A 22,757-nucleotide genomic window follows, 5' to 3' on the forward strand; every position below is an offset into this window, starting at 1 on the left:
GGTTGGCTCTGGGTACTGAATTATTAATTTATTTATCACCCCTCCCCACCCCCACCCCCTTCCCCACCCCCACCCCGACTGGCCCGGCTAGAAATCGCGTTCTGTTCCATTTCCCTCCGCCCCCACCTTGGAGGAGTCTCCCACTCTCCGGCGGCGGCCGCCCTTGCAGCCCTGCAGCCCGCCCGCTGCGGCCGTCGTCGCGCCCCCAGCCCTCTGCGGTCGCCGCGCTGCGCGGGGCGCTCCAGCTCGCGGCCCGGTTGGCGCGGCCGCGGGTCCCGGCGGCGGCGGCGGCGGCGGCGGGGGAGGGCGGGGGGAGGCAGCGGGTGACAGATGTACTCCTCTGACAGCTCTCGCTATCAGCCCAGTGGCTCCCTGCCATTGGCTCAGTGCAATGGACCGGCAACGCCGCTCACTATAATAACACTCATGCCTGCCAGCAGCCGCAACTCTGAGAGCGGGCGCCGAGAGCGGGGGATGCTGCCGCCGCCGTCGCCGCTGCTGCCGCTGCTGCCGCTGCCGCGCGGGCGGCTCCCGCAGCCCGGCTCCGCTCGCCTCCCGCGCCGCCGCTGACTGGCGCTCGGCTCCGTCTTCCTGGCCGGCGCCACCCCCGCCCCCCGCCCCTCCCGGCCAGGGCTGCTCCCGCGGGGCTCATCGTCCCAACGCGAATTGGCAGAGAAGCGCACACGCTCCAAGAGAGGGAAAGACTGGGCATGCGGAGGCGGGGGCGCCTGGGCGCGCGCGGCCGCCGGCCGTAACGAGGCTGCCTCCTCAGGGCGTGCGGAGCGGCGGCGGCGGCGGCTGGGGCCCTGCCGGCGGGTCCCCGCGCGCCCTGCCCGGCCCTGGCGCGCTGCGGCTGCGGGAGCGGGGTGCATGGACGCGGCGGCTGCGCTTGAGGAGGCGGCGGCTGCCCCATGGAGTGTTACTACATTGTCATCAGCTCCACGCGTCTCAGCAACGGACACTTTCGCAACATCAAGGGAGTTTTCCGGGGCCCTCTCAGCAAGAACGGGAACAAAACTCAGGTAAAAATTCTCTCTCTCGCTCTCATTTGGAGGATTGGGGTTACAGTGAGGTGTGGAGATGTTGTGATTCCGTTCGGTTTCTAATGCATTCATTTCTTGCTCCGGCGGGCGTGGGTGAGAATTAGGTGTGGGAAAAGGAAGGCGCCTTAGGCGTGCTGTGATCCCTGGCTTTTCTTCACACTTCCACGAGGCTCTGTGCGCCCTCCGCCTCTCTCCAACATGCCTGACGCTTACCACAGCCGCTTCTTACTCGAGGCGAATTGTGTCGGCAGAACCTCCTCCAAAAGGCAGGGAAAGAACCCCAACCCCAAGTGTCGCAGCTCTGGGAGTGAAGGTGAAGGAGGAGGTGGGAATCTGTTGGAGGCAGGGAGCCATGTGGCTGGTGGCGCGGGGGAAGTGGCGGGATTGAGTGATGCTCTTGACAGAGTTTGTGCGAGTATGCCGGCTCTAGCCGAAGACGGTCTGGCGACAAACTTGTGCAGGGAGAAGTTGTCAGTGCTAAGCTGAACAGAGCGTTCCAGAAACCCGAGCTGTCAACTTCCCACTTGCCCCTCGAGCAGAGGTTGGGGATGAGTGTGAAGGGCAATCACCGCGTCATGGTGAGAGCCATTAGGAAGCCTCTTAGGCAAAGAGAATCCATGCCGTTGCTGGAAGGTTCTCACTGGACCACAGAGCTTCATCAGGCAGCGTCTTGGTAGGGAGCGCACTCCTGATTGGTGGGGGAGGATGCACTGAGCGTCCAGATAGTGCCTGGTGACAGCGCCCAGTCTCCATCCAGATCGCCTCGTGGCTACACCTCCCTGCAGCGCTTTCGTGGGTTGGTGTCTCTGGAGAAGTATACACCTCCATAATGGAGAAAGGAAGTAGAGGAAGCCTCCTTAGGCTAAGCACTGTGAAGAGTAGAGCCCAAGTCAAGTGGCCCATACAAATGTGTGACTCACAAAACCTGCGTGCATCAGCAGGCTCCCCACCCCCCCCCCCCCAGTGGAATTGCTTAGCCTGAACCCACTCAAGTAGAACTTAAAGGACAGACTCAGTACAAATGTAAATACTCATTCTTAATCTAGTTTTCTTGATAGATGTTCAAGCATGTTTCTAATTAAATAAATAAAATGTGCTGAGGTGTGTATTTTACAATGATGAAAAGTTCTCATCTGAAGTCCTAAGTGAACATTGGCACTGAAGTGTGTGCTGCACTTGATTTCTCTCTTCTTTGAATCTATTGGCTACCTCCTTTTGGCTCTTAATTTAAGACTAAAAAGCAGGGCTAGAGTGTTGCTTTTGTTGTTGCTCTAAATGGGCTTGACTGTTGTTGAACAAAAGAAAGTGAAAATACTTTTTTGCAGTCTTTAATGGCCTGCTGCATAGAGGAATAAGCAGAGGCTAAAGGAATTACTGAAACAGTTTTGGCCCTAGCTACTGGACTCAGCGAGATATGGAGGTAAAAATTGAGGGGGAAGGAGGGAGATAAAGGTTTCATTTAGAATAAAATAGCACCGGTTTATTTTTTTAAATCAAGTTTCACTTATAGGAAAGGACAGATTGATTTTACAAGATTTTATTTCCGTGATTATCATAATAGAGTGATAGAAGATACAATGGAGTTAAAGAAAAAAAATCTTAGTTGCCATACCTCAACTTGTTAAAATACTATTAATGAAGATTCTTAAGTGAGCCTTGGGTTTCTAACAATAGTTGAATTTGCTCATGCTGACTGGTTTGTTGTGATTGAAGTTGATTAGTTCTTTATTCCTCTTTTTTTTTTTTTTAACAAAAACTAGGTTAAAGTCTAGATTTGCCCATGTAAACTTCTGATTAAATAGATGATAAAAATCAGCTACCTGAAAGAGATGAATATATTTAAATATAGAAAAATATCAGGAGCAACAAACAAGGCTCAGCTTTTGAAATAACTCCTATGGTATTTATTGTAGCTATCACCAAAGAGACTTAGAGGGCCTTTCATGGTATTCATTCCAGGTTGTTTAAAAATAGCCATGGTTGTATTTTCATGGGCTAAAATAATGGAGGTTTTCATATGTGATCCAAGCATATCTGAAACTATTTCTTTACAGGGTAATATATGCTGTATATGTGTGTTCTTGATTTATTTTGATGGGTTTTGTTGCAGACAGTGAATTTTTGTGCCTTGCTTTCAATACACCCGAAGAGGTTCTGGACATATCCATAAATGACTGATTTTAATTTTTAAAAAGCTGTCTAACTTACCAAAATTTTTTCTTCGAAGTACATATATCCTGTGAGGAATTCCTATGAACTACAACTTAGTATCAGCTAAAAATAGAGAACTCAATCTAAAACTTCTAAGAATTATCAACATTGATAAAAAACAAATATTATCTGAAACAATATGTATACCACATTTTAAATTTTCAAGTAAGAATTTTATTGTTATTTTACAGTTCTTTTAAAAATTATTTGTTGTTAAATTAATGGATAAAATGACATATTTATTGTGTATTCAATCCTAGTTTGATGGAGAAAAAATGGTATCCTTACTACTTTATTTTCAATTTGATTTTCATATATTTTACTTTTGCCTTCTAAAACATCAATATATTTTTGAAATATGCAATAAGTTTAAAGGATTTTAGTAAAATCTTAGTTTCTTTTTTTCTTATTTCTGGAAAGAATAACTTAGTATATGAAGCCATTCAGGGAAAGAGCACTTTGATTTTTCAAAGCAATTCAAATAGATTCAATTACTAGATAATATGTATTTTGGCATTTGTGTTAATTTGATTTTTTTAAAATGACCCCATAATCTTAAAAAAATTATAGCATCAAAATAGGCTGCAACTATTAGGACAGTGTTCTATCATAACCTAGAAGTTACTTTTAGAATAAACAGTGTAAGTGCAGTTTCAGTGACACTGATTAATTACTTTAGACCTCATTACAGAATGCAATCCTGACATTCATATTGAGATCATTAAAATATACATCCTTGCAATAGATGTTATTTTGTCACTCAAACATAAGTTCCAAAAAAAAAAAACCTTAAAAATTAAAGCTACTGTTAATCTTGATCCTATTCATGAGCTTCTAAATGTATTCCACTTGACTATGTTAACTAGAAATGTACAAATCTCTGTTTTGTAATATATTACAAGAAAAACATAGGCCAGTTTATTTGTCATGATTTCTGCTACAAATGGCATCATATCTGTGATACAGATTTGGTTTCATGGAACAGAAATATGTTAGCATTTTAATAGTTATCCAGAATTTTGCTGGATATATTATAGGACTTAGTTGCAATTAATAAAATTTACTTTCCATGGATTATTTTTCTTTCTCTTGAGATTTACTCAATCTATTTTGTAAGCTGTTGCTTATTGGATTAAGACATTTAATTGTGCTTAAATTGTGCTATTTTTTGACAATGATTTACAACTGATCCCAAAATTTACTTGGCCTAATTATATGTTTTGAAGTTTTTAATACAGAATATTTATATGTGAAGTGTGTACGTGTGCATGCACAATTTTAATATAGAATTTAAGTTTGCTTTTTGAACTTTGGGCATTATTACTAATGTGCTTGTTAAGTTTTGATAATTGGTCAGCATTTGAGTATCATAATAGTATTTTGTCTATTTCAGTGAATGTGGAATTCAAAAAAATGGTGGATTTTAGGTGATAGGATGAATCAATATTGTAGTACAGATTCCTTGGCTGCTGACATCCTTCCGCTATCGTTTGTATTTTCAATTATGGAATCCATAGGAGTCATATAATAATAGGAATTAAGCATTTATATCATGTTATTGATTTGGTTGACAGTGCTTCACTTTTCCATTTGCATCCAGATGTAGAAAAGTAATTCCAGATTCACAGGATAATTTGAATTTGAATTTATTCTACTTCTGTTCATCTAACACAAAAACATCACTTATGAGTAGGCTAGACCCTGTTTCTGTAAGCTGCCTTCCATTTTCAATATAAAAAGTGCCAGGTTTTGGGAAAAAAAAAAGGAAGTACTAATTTATTAATGGGTTCTTGACATATTTGTTAGTTCATTTAGATTTTTTGAGGAGCCTCAGTTGCATGATCTTCTAGGGGTATAACTTAGAAGTATCTACTCACTGAAACCTCACTTGCTGGCACTTTAAGATTGTGCCTAAAAGTAAGGAGAACAGTTATTGAACTGGTGCTGTTGAAAAAATAGCCTGGTTAGATTAATGTCCTCAAAAGAGTTCAAGGATGAGAGAGAGATATATCATAATGTATCTTATAACTTACTCACTTTATGAATTTGTTCACAAAATCCGTCTGGTTATTTATTCTTCTAACTTCCTTTTAAACTCTTGCACGTTCAGTATGAAGTCTGTGTCTACTTTTCTGAACTTAAGGTGTCATATATTCCTTGCTGTGTTTTTTTTTTTCTGTAGTGAAACTTTACAGTATATGCATTTGCATAATTCATTCTTCAAGTAAGGGAAGTAATTGATGACTGAATTATTGTTATTATGACTCTACAATGTAAGTAGTATTGTAAAGTTGAATCTAATAACCATGATTCCTGCATATGTTTGTTAGTTGATTAAGTGAAAATTGAGATGTTTTATTATGTCACCATCTTTACTTATCTTTACATTTTTGTTATGCACCAATATTTTCTAGTTTTTCAATCACTGTGATTACATTTTTACTAAAAATACAGATTATCAAGATCTTCTGGAAACACCTAAGCCTGAGGTTTCTTCAAATTATAGTCAGGGACAAATTCAGGCTGCAGATGTAGATTGTTTAGTAATGCATTATTTTTGAAATATTTGAGTGTAAATGGCATTTCAAGAAGAATGTGCTTCCCAGTTTGACAGTCTACTCTGCTTTTCCTGCTATGTAAACTTTTCACTTACTTGCATCACCTTTCTAAAGAATGAAAGAACTTGAATGTTTTACCTCTTGTTTGGTCCAAGAATCTAATCTATCTATAGAGAAATTAAAAATGTTTTTGTTGTTCAACATGTGTCCTTCAACGCATGAACTATTAGGAAGATAATGATCTTTAAAAACTTTTCAGTGTTTTCTTATTTTTCTATCCTTTTTATACCAGTTAACAGTGATCTCCAAATCAAACATCGAGATATTATCATAAAAGTAAACATGTAGGAATTTGAGGGTTAAACATTTTAAAAAACAAAACATTTATTTATTTAAAAGGCAGTGTTGCAGAGAAAGAGAGGGAAAGACAGAGAGATCTTCCATCTTCTAGATGGCTACAATGGCCATGGCTGGGCCAAACCAGAGCCAAGAGCCAGGAGCTTCATCAGAATCTCCCTCTTGGGTTGGCAGAGGCCTAAACGCTTTGATCATATTCTGTTGCTTTTTCCAGACAGGGAGCTGGATTGGACATGGAGCAGCTGAGACAGGAACTGGCGTCCATAAGGGATGTAGGGGATCATAGTTGGTGGCTTTACCTCTTAGCTATAACAAGCCCCTGAGGGTAATGCATTTTTGCATTTTAAAATGACAGGCTAACTTAGGTCCCAGACTGATAGTATTCTCATTTTTTGTGTGTGTGTATGTGTGTTTTTCATAATTAATTCTGAATGTGATTTTATTCTTTAATTTATACTTAAATGGACCAGTTTAGCTCCCATAGCACACTTGGAAAATGTTTTACTAAAACTGTTATGGTTACAGGAAATCATATTTTTAATAATTGTGGTAATAATGTAATGTGAAAATAATTTCCTCCAGTTATCTCCAATAGAGAGGGTTGTTGCAAGGGAATACTGTATATCAGGAGTTTGAATAATCCTTTAGCAAAAAATGTAGCAATTATAATCCGTAATATACTACAGCCAAAACTCCTGAAGAAGCTATTTGTATTTATCACGTTTTATATTGCTTACCACAAAACAGAAGTATAGTTTTGTTTCTGTTTCTAAAAATTTTAGCCTCAAATCACTTGATTTGTTTAATTTTGTTCTAAATTATTCCTTGCATTTGAGAAGACCTTACAATATGTACTATAATATAATGATATTTTTAACTAGTAAGGTTTCATAGAGTTTTATAAATGTAATATAGTGCCCTTTCTAGCTCAGTATAAGAAAAGTGAGGGAAATTAATAAATAAAACTCAGTCCTAGTTGTCAAAGTAAACACCATTCATTACCAGGTCTATTGCTCTGAACTCCTCCAAAATGGTTTGGCACTATTGGAAGAAAGTTACATAATTTTCTCTATATAAGTCCATTTAATATACCAAATGTTTATAATGGCAGTGCTGTGTTGGTTAAAAGAAAACATTTTTTTCTTCTGTGGCTTTAGAAAAATAAGCAGTTTTGGTTGTGTTGGTTGGTTTTGTGTGTCAACTAGAATATCTTCCACTTACTGATCAACTACTAATCTAATTATAAAAGATATTCTATAGGGGCTGGTGCCAGCATCCCATATGGATGCCAGTTCGAGTCTTGGCTGCTCTACTTCCAATCAAGCTTTCTGCTATGGCCTGGGAAAGCAATGAAAGATGGCCCAAGTGCTTGGACCCCTGCACCCAGTTGGGAGACCCTGAAGAAGCTCCAGGCTCCTGGCTTCAGATCAGCGTAGCTCTTGTATTTGCGGCCATCTGGTGGAGTGAACCAGCGGATGGAAGACCTCTCTCTCTTTCTCTCTCTGCACTTCTACCTCTCTGTAGTTCTGCCTTTCCAAAAAAAAAAAAAAAGATATTCTACAGACATTGTTACCCTTGATAATATCAGTTAGTTCCATGTAATCAATTCAAAGTTCTTAAGAGTGAAAACTGGGGCCAGCACCGTGGCTCATTTGGTTAATCATCTGCCTATGGCACTGGCATCCAATATGGGCACCGGGTTCTAGTCCTGGTTGCTTCTCTTCCAGTCCAGCTCTCTGCTGTGGCCCCAGAGGGCAAGGGAGAATGGCCCAAGTCCTTGTGCCCCTGTACCCGCATGGGAGACTGGGAGGAAACACCTGGCTCCTGGCTTTGGATCAGTGCAACGCTGGCCATGGTTACCATTTGGGGAGTGAACCAATGGAAGGAAGACCTTTCTCTCTCTCTCTCTCTCACTGTCTATAACTCTACCTGTCAAATAAATAAATACAAAAGCGTGAAAACTGAGGTTTTCTGGATGAGAAGAAATTATGCTTGAAGTCTAATGCATCAACCCCTTCCTGAACTTTTAGTCTGCCAGCATGCCCTTCAGATTTCATATTTACCAGTTCTTAGAATCACTGAGTCAATTCCTCACAGTAAATTATGTGTGTAGGTATGCACACACATATATACAATTGATTCTGTATATTTAAAACCTCAATACAGAGAACATTAGTTTATCTTTTTAATAATAATGTAACTAAATATTGTAAATATAAATCCGTTGTGGATATAGAAAGAAATAGGTGAGTTGATATTGATAACCACAAAGATTTAAAATTTATACAGTTATGGCTGGTGCCGCGGCTCACTAGGCTAATCCTCCGCCTTGCGGCGCCGGCACACCGGGTTCTAGTCCCGGTCGGGGCACCGATCCTGTCCCGGTTGCCCCTCTTCCAGGCCAGCTCTCTGCTGTGGCCAGGGAGTGCAGTGGAGGATGGCCCAAGTGCTTGGGCCCTGCACCCCATGGGAGACCAGGAGAAGCACCTGGCTCCTGCCATCAGATCAGCGCGGTGCGCCGGCCGCAGCGTGCCTACCGCGGCGGCCATTGGAGGGTGAACCAACGGTAAAGGAAGACCTTTCTCTCTGTCTCTCTCTCACTGTCCACTCTGCCTGTCAAAAAAAAAAAAAATTTATACAGTTATTACTAGATTTTGTTATTTTATAATCAAGTTTATATAACTTTCTTTGCCTGAATTACAGGCTATCCTTCAATCAATCTCTTGCCAACAAAAAGAAATGCTATATTCTACTTATTAATGTGTAAAATATACTTAGACCTATCTGTTCCAGTCCAATAGCTAACCACACATGCATGTATTATAACTCGAAGATGAAATCAAGCTAGCTCTAAAAGAAAGTAAATATTTTTAAAGTTGATTTCAAAAGTGTACACTTTGGTAAATTAAAGAAAATAAGTTTTAAGTTGAACCATTTAAAATGAAGAACTTGCTTTTTACAAACAAGAATGTCTTCATGAAAAACTTGAAAAGTATGTGCAGTTATTTTCAAAGTCCGTCAGACAAAAACCATAGGAACACAGCTTTGGCTGAACCAAGTTGAGCATATTAGTGTTTGTTGGAACCAGACAAAATGCAGGCCATGGGGGCGTTTGCTGCATCTCATTAAGAGGATATGAGGAGTATTGTGGGGGTGTTTGGGGGGCACTGTTGTATTCCTTATTGGGTACCATGATAAAAAAGGAACAATTCTATGCTTGCTTATTTTAGTACTTTTATTTATTTATTTATTTTAAAGATTTATTTAATTATTTGAAAGTCAGAGTTACACAGAGAGAAGGAGAGGCGGAGAGAGAGAGAGGTCTTCCATCCGCTGGTTCACTTCCCAGTTGCCTCAACGGCCAGAGCTGCGCTGATCTGAAGCCAGGAGTCAGGAGCTTCCTCCTGGTCTCCTACGTAGGTACAGGGGCCCAAGGACTTGGGCCATCCTCGACTGCTTTCCCAGGCCATAGCAAAGAGCTGGATTGGAAGTGAAGCAGCCAGGACTTGAACCAGTGTCCATATGGGATGCCAGCACCGCAGGCGGTGGCTCCACCCACTACACCACAGTGCTGGCCCCTATTTTATTATTTATTATTTTATTTTATTTAATCTAGGAGTTGAGAGAGACTGTGTGCTAAAGCTGTAATTGGTAATGATGCAGTTCTTGCTCATGTTGGGTAGTGGATCAGAGATGTTAGGCAACAAAAACAGTCTTTTCATTTTGTCATTGCTGTAGTGGTCTTGTTTTTACATCTTGATCAACACCTTGTCTGGTGTTAGTAAACATCAGAACTGGTAAACTTCCATGTTTGACCTAAAACACCATACTTCACTCTTCAATCCAGATAAGCTCCTGACCATGGTTTAGCTTTTATTTATTTATTTTTTAAACCTTTCTCAAGTGTGACTGAGAATGGATGGTTGGCCAGTAGGAGGAAGGGAGGACAACCTGATTACAGTGCAACGAGGGTTACAGGGCAATGGGACTCAAAGCTGAGGACTTTTGGGGATGAGGAAGCTCAATAAGTATTCAGGTAGAATGAGGCAGACTTGTGACTTTATTGCCACACTAGAATGTGAGCATCCACATCTTGAGACAGAGACAGGGGAGCAATGTTTTCAAGACAAATAGATTTTACTTGGACCAAAAATGTCAAAAAGGTGAAGTTTAACTTCATTGAAAAATTTGAATCTACAGAGAATTGTTGATAACAGACATTTATGAACTCAAGAGAAAACAGTCCAAGGATTTTAGAACATGTGGAAATGTAGTGAATTGTATTAAGAAAACATATGTAACCTAGCCATATAGGGATTTAAATTTAGAAATTGAGGTAGAATGTTGGAGTTCTAGACCTTTGTAGTGACCAATGTCTCTGGAGACACGAGGTAAGAGAAACTTGGTTCCAGTCACCTTAACATAGGTAGTAGTGGCCGTAACTGGAGATGACAAGGTTGGGAGTCCTGAGGGGAGGATTCGGGATCCTTGGATTCACCTTCCATTCCTCCTGTGAGACTCAATTATGCATAGCTGTACTTTCTTGTGACCCCTGCAGAAGTGTTTTGTCAAAGGGGAAGGTTTATTCTTAGTGCACAGATTTTCTCCCAAACTTAGCCAGTAGGGTTTCAAGTTAATAACAACAATTCAAAACTTAACTTGTTGCTGTAGTCACTTTGGGGTTGTATAACAAATGACTATAGACTGCGTGGCTCAATACCAAATACTTATATCTCACATTTCTGTAGTCTGCAAAGCCCAGCATCAAAGTAAACGTCTGCTTTCTGGTATCCAGATGGCTGTCTTCTCATTATATCCTCACTTGGTGGAGTGGATTAATCTCATTCATGAGCATTCTACCTTCGTGATCCAATTTCCTCCCAGAGGCCTTACCTTCCAATACTAACACATTGTGGGTTAGGGTTTCAGCATATGTGTTTGAAGGGCACACTCAGTCTCTATCATCTGTCCTCAGACAGGAAACACTTAAAGCATATAGTATGGAGTTAACAAGTTTGTCTTGGAGAGGCTTTTGAAAAAGTCTGGTACTCTTGGAGTAACCAGCAAATTTAGGTACATTATGGAATGCAGGAGATTCCTGGAGAAGTTTCTGGCAGGGAAGTGAGATATCAGTTACAGAAAAGGAAATGGTTTAGTGATCAGAGAGAGGTTTGTACTTAAGGATTTTTCTTAATACAGGTCAAGGGCAGAAAGATGGGATTAAATATTGATTCTTTGTGTAATGGAAATGTCTGCAGTAATATAATCCTTACCCCAAGGAAGTGTCACTGGAAAGACAGATCTTACTTCTGGAGTATTTATTTAAAAACTTGATTTTTAGCAAATGTCTACTCCTTGTTGAAGACCCTGGTTATCTGGACAAAATATCGTCATGATAATGGGAAGAGAATGACTGCTTCTACTATAGAATTGTGTTCTTGGATCCAGCTGTGCCTGCCTTCATCATGTCATTGAAAATACTAAAACTATATAACCCCACATAGGTCTAACTCTCCGTAAATAGCGAGTATAAATGTTTGTAAAATCAAACCCCAAATATCTAACTAGCGATCCATATAAATTTTCATTTTTCTTGTTATAAGAATCTACAAATAGGAAATATGCAAAATTTTCTAACATTAAGTGACTCAGCTTAATTCCAAGGACAAAGATGCTCTAATTTTATTTGAATTTTCCTACAGTTTCAAGGTGGTTACTACATTACTTATGACATCTATTTTTTATTTTTAATATTTTAAAATTTTTTTAATTTTTCATCTGCTTTTAAAGAAAAGTGAGAGACAGAGGAAGAGAGAGAGAGAGAGAGAGAGAGAGAGAGAAACTTTCTTTGGCCTGCAAGAAGGTAGAGATGGACCAGGCCAAAGTCGAAGCCCGTAACTCCATCTGAGTTTCCCATGTGGGTGCCCAAGCATTTGACCCATCATTTGCTGCCTACCTGAATGCATTCCCAGGGAGCCGGATCAGAAATTTAGTAGCTGCAGCTCAAACAAGCACTCTAATATGGAATACTGGTGTCTCAAATGGTGACTTGCACTACAAGCCCTGTCCTGACATCGATATTCTTGGCAAAAAGCAGAAGGGGGAAGGATGAAAAGTGGAATGTTCATTCTTCCCCAGACATTCCCAGTAGTGTTGACTTAGATCTCTTCAGCCAGTGTGTTGCAGAATCATTCTAAACTGCAGGGAAGAGTGAAAACATAAAGTTAATTAAACTGGCATATTGCTAATCTCATTAAAATCAGTGTAATGTTATGAAGATAATGAGGGAATTGATCAGACAAGGGAAGTGTGCTACAATTAGTCATTAGTTTTATGACTTTTGGTAAAGTTCAACTCAATCATTGTTAGTGTACTGTCTTTAAAAGGAGGTGAAATACCTACCTACAAGATGATTTATCAATTACAAGAAATAAAGAATATATTCTAATTTGCATGAAGTTTGACACATAAACCTTCAATCAATGATACTAGCTTTTCATAGTACTTTTAGCTGGGAGATTTGTATCTCTATTAAAAATTTCACTCATTATATATAATCAGATTTACCTAATTTACACACTTTTACTATTTTGAACCAAATACATATTTTTATTATTTTCTAAGTGTCCTAGTCTGCCCTGGTATCCTAGTTTATAACAATGTACCATTGAATGCATGGGTTACATGCAGTAGAAATTTATTTCTGATGATTCAGGAGGATGGAAAGTTCATGATCAAGGTACCAGGAGATGTAGTGTTTGGTGAGGTCATGTTTTCTTCTAGATAGACTTTTCACTTTAACCTCACATTTGTGAAAGGGGACAGGCACTTCCTAGGTGAGATTCTCCATAATCAAATCATCTCCCAAGGCCCCATCTTCATAACATTACTTTGGAGATTGGGATTTCAGCATATTCATTTCAGGTGTACATAGACACTTAGGATATATCACTTAATTTGCTTATGGAACCTCTTATACCTGCCACAAGAATGTATAAAATTTCTTCCTTTCATCATGGACTAGGTTCTATAAACTTTAGGAGATAAATAAATAAAAAATCTTAAGGAAACCTTCAGATATCAGTCATTCCATGACACAAAAAGGTCACAGGACTATAGGAAGTCAGCTGTTTAGGAAAGCTTAGAATTTCCTTTCTCTCTTTTCCATAGTAACTTCCTTACCTGTGATTCCCTAGAGTATCTTCTTGGACCCTTGCACTTTTGATGTCACAATATTAATATTTACACTAGGGGGCGACATAACATTTCCGCTTGCTCTTATATAGACAGGCATAGTAAATAACTACCAATTAATAAATTTGTCAAATATAGTTACCACAATTTTTTCAGCTAAAAATCACTCTAAAATGTGATTATTCAGTATTAAAATTCAATATACTTCTGTGATATGTTTGCTATATACTAGTGTACTTTATCAAGTAATATATTCTTGACCATTCTCTATCTCATTCACGTGTAAAATGTGTAGCAAGATGATGCTGACATGGAGCTGATGACTCTACCCACCACATCTTCCTAGACTATTACTGTTTGTTGTAACAATATCAGTTTTCACTCTTGAAGTTGATGTTTCTAGGTCCTTCTGGGTACCTCCAATCTACTGGTTTCATGATTCTTAGTATCTATTTACTTATGTCACAATTAATTTGTCATTTAAGTTGATTGAAATTTCTGTGGAATGCTTTACTTAACAAAGTAAAAGTGGGTTGTGATGACCATTATTTATTGAAAGCATAGCTAAAATATGAATTAAAAAATATGTGAAATTTTGAACTCAGTCTCTTGTTTTCTTGATTGCCATAAGTAATACTATACAAAAGTGGTTAAAAAATCAGACATTAAAATTTACAAATTTTATTAAAATTTAATGGGATTTCCTTCATGACAATTAGGATTGTATTTCTTATAAAAAGGTGTACATTGTGTAAAATAACAGATTGTTCTATTTGTGTTTGCCATCACTGAGAAATTGATTCAACAAGAAAGATGCAATTTTTATGTATCAAAACTTAGAGGAATTGATATTATGTTACATGCTGCTATAAAAAACACCCTAAGCCTAATTTTCACATAGACTGATATTAATAGAATTTCAGATGTAGCATTTTACATACTGCTGGCCTGGGAAGCCACAGTTAAGGCACTCAATTGCCATATTATTAACCCAGTAAAATGTTAGGGAAGTAAGTAATAATAATGAATCAAAGCAAATTGATCTTCTTTATATGGTAGTTAGCAAAATGTGAACATAATTTGATGGTGTAAGAAGAATTAGAATTTTGTTTACTTATGTTAAGTTGTTTTAATTAAAATATCACACCAATAATTCAATTTACAAGTAATATCATGTAAATGATTGTTTCACAATTGTTTTGATGGATTAGTAAAGTGCTGATAGTTATATTTTAAATTATTATTTATTTATCTTAATTTAAAGGCGAAGAGAGAGGGAGGGAGGGAGGGAGGGAGAGAGAGAGAGATTTCCCATTCACTGGTTCAGTCCCAAATCACCACCAACAGCCAGTCCTTTAAAAAGCCAGGAGCCTAAAACTTCAACTGGGTCTCCCACATAGGTGGCAGGAATCCAACTACTTGAACCAATACCTGCTACATTCTAAGATGCACATTAGCAGGAAGCTGGAATCCAGAGAGGAGCTGAAGCTTGATGTGGGATGCAGCCATCTCAAATGACATCTTAACAGCACTCTCTGATTTTCTTTCAGTACTCTACATAAACCAAGGCAATATCCATTCACAGACTCAAAATTAACAGAAGTAAAATCAGTCTTTCTTCCCACACACAGACACGTACACCCCTTCTGGTTCCTTCTCTCTCTGTATTAATTATTTATCTTATTAACAACAACAGTAAATATTGTTAATAAATTCCAGCCTGAGTGTTTGTCCCTCATGATGTACCCAGAATTCTACTAGCAAGTTTGACCAGGACCAGAGATCAAACCAATTATTTACCTGAAGAGTGGTTAAGAACTTATCTCCCAACTAGCTAACTGGTAATATGAGAGGTCTGAAAATAACACTGGTAATATTTTTGGAAATATGAAGTAACTGAATAGTAACAATACTAGGAATTAAAAATAAGTATGGGGAATGGAGGAGAGAGAGAGAGAGAGAGAGAAAGAGAGAGAACACAATTGAGAGAATGGAAGTTAAAACAATATAAATAACTGGGGTATGGTGCTTCCAGATTTACTTGAGACAGACCCAGTTTATGCTGTTGTCTCAGCCTAGTTAATAGTGACACTGCCTTTAACTCTCACAATTATTTTAATTTGAAAGATAAATTATATGGTTACCCTGATAAATACAGAAACCTTGAGAGTAACAAGAACTTGCCTGAAAACAAACCTCACTCTCTTTCCTGCCTTGAATTCTGCATTTTTAGGACTGATTCTTGATTCTTTTAGTAGATGCACACACGAATGTTTTCTACCAATGTCTTTGATATGGTATTTGACTATTTTTTCAATGACTTTAAACCCTATAATAAATAGTGAAATAAGGAACGTAGCTATTCTTTCTCTCACATTTTAGCAAGTTTGACTTAGTCACACAATGGGAGAGGCAGGATATAGGATAGGCCCAGAATCAACTGGAGATCATTTGAGGTAGCTGCTACAGTATTAAGAGAGGGAAGGAGCCACATGCTAACCTCAGCTTGTGGGGCTGAAGAGCCAAATATCTTGTTCCAAGCTGGTTCTTTCAGTGGCAGAATTTTCCCCAAGCATTAGTTCTTCAGAAAGCCTCATTACACAGGGTCACCTTTGAACCTGTTGCCTACCTAATACCTTTCCAATAAATGCATTTTATGCTTCATTTAATGAGTTAATTTTGGTTATATTTAGCTAAGAATCTTGATTAGAATTAGAACAACTGTAGAATTATTCAAGATTTTCTGGTATATGTATACAGAATTTTCAAAGTGCTTTACACCTTCCTTTGTTTTTCACATTATTCCTATTTATTTTCCTGTAACCGATGACACCATGGCTTAGATTTCTGGGCATGTAACCCAAATTGGTTATTTAACCATTCTTAGTTTTTGTTTTCTTACAAAACCTATAAATCACAAAAGTTGCAGAGTTTAGCCTCTGTAACATCTGAAATGCTATTTTAAACATACTATATAAATTATATGTAATTACTACTGAAATGCTCTGTGTTATCACAATTGTCATACAGATTAAATGATAGAAAGAAGTAGCTGCTACAGTATTTCTCACATAAAACCATGGTTATTTTTACAATTATAGATATCTTAAAGAAGAAGCATTCTTTCTTCTTTCCAGATCTAACACATGAGTACATGTTTTTCAGATAGAACATAAGAGATGCCAAGCTTATAAAGAATAGATGTTTTAGGGAGTTTAAAATGTTATTTGAATTATTTATGAAGAAATTAAAGATAACAATGCATTTTATATAGGTCAGGGAATTGATTACAAAATTTAGCAATTAAATAAACCCTATAACATTCCATAGTTTATTTTATGCAGGGAAACTAAAGTTCTGAAGAGCACAGATTCCAAAACTGTATGAGCATAATTATCATATAAAAAAGAACACAACATCTTGAACCTTAGTCCATGGGTACTAGCTTTTAGTATCTGTAGATAAGGTCCAAGAATCTAGCTTTCCAAGAAGTCCCCAGGTAGCATCAAATACATATGGCTTGGGGCCAGTGCCATGGCTGACTAGGCTAATCCTCTGCCTGGGGCGCCGGCACCTTGGGTTCTAGTCCCAGCTGGGGCACCGGGTACTAGTCTGGGTTGCTCCTCTTCCAGTCCAGCTCTCTGCTGTGGCCCCAGAGGGCAGTGGAGGATGGCCCAAGTGCTTGGGCCCCTGCACCCACATGAGAGACCAGGAAGAATCACCTGGCTCCTGGCTTTGGCTCTGCACAGCGCCGGCCGTGGCGGCCAATTGGGGGAGTGAACCAACGGAAGGAAGGCCTTTCTCTCTGTCTCTATCACTGTCTATAACTCTCTCTCTCTTTCTCACTGTCTAACTCTGCTTGTCAAAAAAAAAAAAAAAAAAAAGAAAATACATATGGCTTGGTTTCAATGAATCTATTTTAGAAGAATATCCAAGACCATACATTTATATGAGAGATGAGGCTCTGCTCTCATCCTTTCTAGGTTCTCTGTATACTACTCTCAACTTCTCATCACTAGAGTTTGACCCTTTAGAAAGCTAGCAGCAATATATTTGTTCATTTTAAAAAAGAAGAAAGAGAAGGAGGAGGTGGAGGAGAAAGACTAGAAAAACGTTTAGTTTGTTTAAATTTTAGTAGGATCTAACATCCATAGAGGAGATGAAAAGGTAAGATTGCACTTTGTAGGAAAAAATATCTAGTTTTAGATTCACCTTCCTGTGAAAAGTTAGCTCACTTCATCTATTCCCTTTTCAACTATCTTTGAATATTTTAGTTCATACAGAGATTAGAGATATTAATGTGGGTCATACTGTTTAATAATTTTCAGCATATGATATTTTCAAAATTATTTTGTTTTAATAGCAGAGCAAATGTTTGTGCCAATAATTTGGGATAACAATCAGTTAATTTAAAAAATATACAGACATGATAAGTTTATGAAATCTAAAGTGTTGCTAGGTACTTTGAAAAGTGTATCAAAGATTTAACAATTAATAGCCAATATTTATAAATAAAATTACATATACTAATTATTTTCTTATTAAATCAGATTTTTTTTTTATTTTTGACAGGCAGAGTGGACAGTGAGAGAGAGACAGAGAGAAAGGTCTTCCTTTTTGCCGTTGGTTCACCCTCCAATGGCCGCCGCGCTAGGCGCGCTGCGGCCAGCGCACTGCGCTGATCCGATGGCAGGAGCCAGGCGCTTATCCTGGTCTCCCATGGGGTGCAGGGCCCAAGCACTTGGGCCATCCTCCACTGCACTCCCTGGCCACAGCAGAGAGCTGGTCTGGAAGAGGGGCAACCGGGACAGGATTGGTGCCCCGACCGGGACTAGAACCCGGTGTGCCAGTGCCGCAAGGCGAAGGATTAGCCTAGTGAGCTGCGGCGCCGGCCTTATTAAATCAGATTTATAATTTAAAGTGTTCTTTTGAATGCAAATTGAATTATTTTTATTTTTTGATAAGGTCTTGAAGTCATTGATTATATGTATAGAATTATGTCTCATTATTATGTATAGTTTTCACTTATATTGTAAATACAATTACATTGGAATCAACTCAACATGAATGTGTGGTTGATTGTATTTATTATAGCTCTGTTAAACTGCTAATTGCCTGTGTTTAATCCTTTCTAAATCATCTTTTCAAGCTATATCTTCAAACTTTGCAAATGAATCAATAATTTATCTAATGTTTTAATGTCTTGAGCACATATTCTGTGTCAAGTCCTTGTTACAAATTTATATAAAACATGTCATTTAATGATTGCAGCATCGATTTAATTAGTTTTATTCACAAACATTTTTTCTTTCATTTTCCTATCTTTTTCCTATTTTTTGTACCAAAGTTTGGTTACTTAATTAAAATTGCCATTATTTCTCGTTTGTTATCTTATCAAAATAGTGTTCAACAAAGATATTTTCATGTTTCTCGTGTTACAGATAATTTAACAGAAGCTAGTCAATTAAATTAAATAAGTTCCAAGTGATATGTTTCATGGACATTATATACTGTACCAAGATAGAAAAAAATATTATTTAGTAAAATACTGCATGGTTTTAGTAAAATTAAGAGCATACATGTTTTACAGTACTCTCATGTTTTATAGTACTTTCAATATACTTTGCAAATTTTCCAGCTGTTTTTATTCCTACTGTTTTCAATCTTCTATTTACTATTAACAGTAACAAAAGTTCTTTCACTAAAGGAGATTAATAATTATTTGCAAGCCCTTTGTAGCTGCAAATGCATCATCATTCTTTTTAATATATCAATGAGTTTTCCATTTATAGGTACAAGGTAAAAGAAGCTGCCCATTCTAATCACTGGGCTTTGCAGCACACATTTGTAGAGGATTGGCATTCAGCTTCGGACAGTTTTTAATGGGTAGATTATCTTTCCATTTTTTTCAGAAGATTATTTTCAGGGAAAGGACAAGAAATTGAAAAGATACAAGGCCTTTTAATATATGTTTCGGTACAATGCTGGTGTTTCTAAATTTCTTCTCTCCTAATTGCTGGTTAAGCTTCCAAGGCAAGGAGCAGGGATTGAGAGGAGGGAGGAGAAAAATACTTTGCTATGTGTGGGTAGGCAATATCAAGAAGGAACCTTTGAACAACTTTTTGGCTTGATTTGTAAAAAAAATGTTTCCTATTCTGTCTGTCCCCATCTAGTAGTCCAAGACTAAATTGCTTTATGTCAATTATCAGAAAAAGATAAAAACTAAAAATTGATAGAATTTTTTAAATCAAGCTTGTTTTAGGGTATATTCATGCTGTTAGGGCTAGCATTGTGCTGCAGTAGGTTAAGCTGCTGAATTGTGACACCACCATCCCATATCAGAGTGCCAGTTCAAGTTTTGGGAATGCTGCTTCCAATCTAACTTCCTGTGAATGTGCTTGGGAAGGCAGTGAAACAAAGTCCAAGTAATTGGACCCATGTGGGAGACCTAGAAGGAGTTCCAGCCATCTGGCTTCAGCCTGGCCAAGCCCAGACTGTTGAGGGTACTTTGGGAATGAACCAGCAGATAGAAGCACTCTCTCTGTCTCTCTATATCTTCACTGTCATTCTGCCTTTCAAAAAAAATTAAAAAAAAATAAATTCATGATTTTATTTAAGATAATTTATGATCCAGAATATCCCCAAGTATTCAAGAGGAATAGGATCATTTGTTATATTAAGGGTGTTTTTCTGCTTAAAATATATTTTTTAAAAGATTCATTTATTTATTTGAAAGTCAGAGTTACACAGAGAGAGGAGAGGCAGAGAAAGAGAGAGAGATCTTCCATCCCATAGTTCAGTCCCCAGTTGGCCGTAACGGCCGGAGCTGCGCTGATCCAAAGCCAAGAGCCAGGAGCTTCTTCTGGGTCTCCTGTGCAGGTGCAGGGGCCCAAGGACTTGGGCCATCCTCTACTGCTTTCCCAGGCCATAGCAGAGAGCTGGATTGGAATTGGAGCAGCTGGGAGTAGAACCGGCGCCCATATGGGATGCTGGCGCTATAGGCTAGGGCGTTAACCCACTGCACCACAGCGCCAGCCCCTGCTTAAAATATTTTAGTAACTTTTGCAGTGGAAAATAAAGGATGTCAACATAGTTTATTGCAGAAAAGCAGCTAGAATCAGTTAGTGGTGACTGAAAGTAAAATTGATGATAAACATCCTTACAATAGAAGTTCACAAGATAGTATCTCACCTTTACATATCACTTCTTCTAAGTTCGTATTTTCATATAAATATGTGTTCATAATACAAAAAACACTTGAATTGTTAGTCAGGCTAATACCATTATTACCTCTACTTTACTGATGAGGAACGAAAGAGAATCCAAGTGTTTGTTAGTGATTCAGTCCAATCTGGTCTTGGGTTGTGTTGTCATCTTAACCACAATAAATAGCCATGTCTGTTAATGCTTACAAAAGACATCTTTTCATTTGATTATTTATAACCTTTAACTATACTCTGGCTGAACTATGGACTTTTAACTTCTTATTTGTTGAACTCTTTAATAAGTGAAGCACTAGACCTTGAGCCATAATGTAAATTAAAATGTTATCTCAAAAATAAAAAAGCAAAAATATGATAAAGTTATAAATCCTTCCATTTTACAAAGCAGAGAAGCCAGGTAATCATACAGCATAAATTTACTCTATTACTCATAAAGATACTCTACATTCTACACTTAACAAATTATGATTAAACTATGTGTAACAAAAGTATGGCTAATAATAATTAAGTACATAATTCCCCAATAATTGTTGAAGTATATCCAAGAATGTACTCAGCATAGCTACTTATTGTGGTTGAGAGATATTAAAGACAGTTTATATGGAAATAGTTAAAATTATGTAGCCGTAACGCCTAGTGATTACTTTAATGTCAGGCTTGTCTTTGAGTCCCTCTGATCTTTGAGCCAAATTTGTATTATAATCCATTAACTTTCCTTAATACAAATTAAAATAAACAAATTGTATGGCAGTATAAATAAAATATATTGATTAAATTTCAGCGAAATGTACTTGTTCTGAATATTGTTTCACAAAATGGAGAAAATTGTAAGCCATAATTTTATACCAGAAGACTTTCTGTGAAAATAAAGTTATGTTGTTGACAGCAAATAGAAGGCTAAGTGATTTTTATTTTTACTTTAGCAACCATCTCTCACTAAAACCTGGCAAAATTGATTCGTTTATTTACTCATCAAAGTGAATTAAGCAGATCAATAATATGATCTCGTGATCACCATTTCTCCCCCTGATAAATGTCTCATCATCAGAGTGTGGAATAACACGTCTTCTCCTTGTCTAATTTTGTTGAAAGTCATTCCAAAGTGCAGTATAATATTACAATAAGTGGAGGATAAAGAAAGGCTGAATTTCAAATGGAAGGCAAAAATAGCAAATGAAGTAAGAATTGTAATAAGCATTCTGTAGAGAAGTGTGCTAATTATTGATAGGATAAAAAATGTGGTACAATAATTACTTGATCAATTCCACCAGTTGTAAACATGAGCAAATTACTGATATTTTTTACAATTTCATTTTCCAAAGGCACATTAAAATTGAGAGAGAAAGAGAAAGAGAAGGCGAGAGAGAGAGCAAGAGAGAAAAACTTCCCATACTCTCATTGACTCCTCAAATGCCTGCAACATCCAGGAAATCAAATCTGGAAATCCCCTGTTGGTAGCAAGTTACAAGTACTTGAGCCATCACCTACTGCCTCCCACTGTGCACATTAGCATAAAACAGGAATTCAGAGCAGAGATGGGAGTTGAACCCAGGCATACAAATGTGGGAGGCAGCTGTCTCAAAGGGCATCATAACCACAATACCAAATGAGGACCACTACTATTTTTAATTGCAGCAAATATTTAATAAGAATTTACCTAACAATTAGATATTTGGATTTTTAACATATTTTGCTTTTTGTACACTTAATTCCTATGATCAAGAATAGTTAATAGATGATGTGGGCATATATATATATATCACAACAGACAAAGAGATAGTACCAGAACTAACAAATCTAGAAAAAATGCTAAAATTCATAAGGAAACACAAAAGACCCCAAATGGCTAAAGCAATCATAACAAAAACACAGCTGAAGATACATCACATTACAGGTTTTAAGACAACGTATGGGGCAGTTGTAATCAAAACAGGCTGGTACTGGCAAGAAATAGACATATAGACCAATGGAATACAATAGAAAACTCAGAAATTAATACACATATTTATAACCAACTAATCTTTGATAAACAAGCTAATATCAATCCCTGGAGAAAGGGCAATGTCAACAACAAATGGTATTTGGGAAATTGGATCTATGCATGCAGAAGTATGAAATAAGACCCCTAAATTATACCTTATGCAAAAATCAACCCAAAATGAATCAAGGAT

General features: G+C 37.9%; 1 protein-coding gene across 1 annotated transcript in view; it reads left to right on the top strand.

Annotated features, from left to right (window-relative positions):
• Nucleotides 1-911: 911 nt before the first annotated feature.
• ZNF804A (zinc finger protein 804A) overlaps nt 912-22,757 on the top strand; it is a 343,178-nt gene continuing 321,332 nt past the window's right edge. The window contains exon 1 of the mRNA XM_062201039.1: nt 912-1,022. Coding sequence (XP_062057023.1) covers nt 912-1,022 — 111 coding nt within the window. The remainder of the gene's footprint in view (nt 1,023-22,757) is intronic.

This window comes from Lepus europaeus, chromosome 1 (genome assembly GCF_033115175.1).
Source record: "Lepus europaeus isolate LE1 chromosome 1, mLepTim1.pri, whole genome shotgun sequence".
Taxonomy (NCBI): domain Eukaryota; kingdom Metazoa; phylum Chordata; class Mammalia; order Lagomorpha; family Leporidae; genus Lepus; species Lepus europaeus.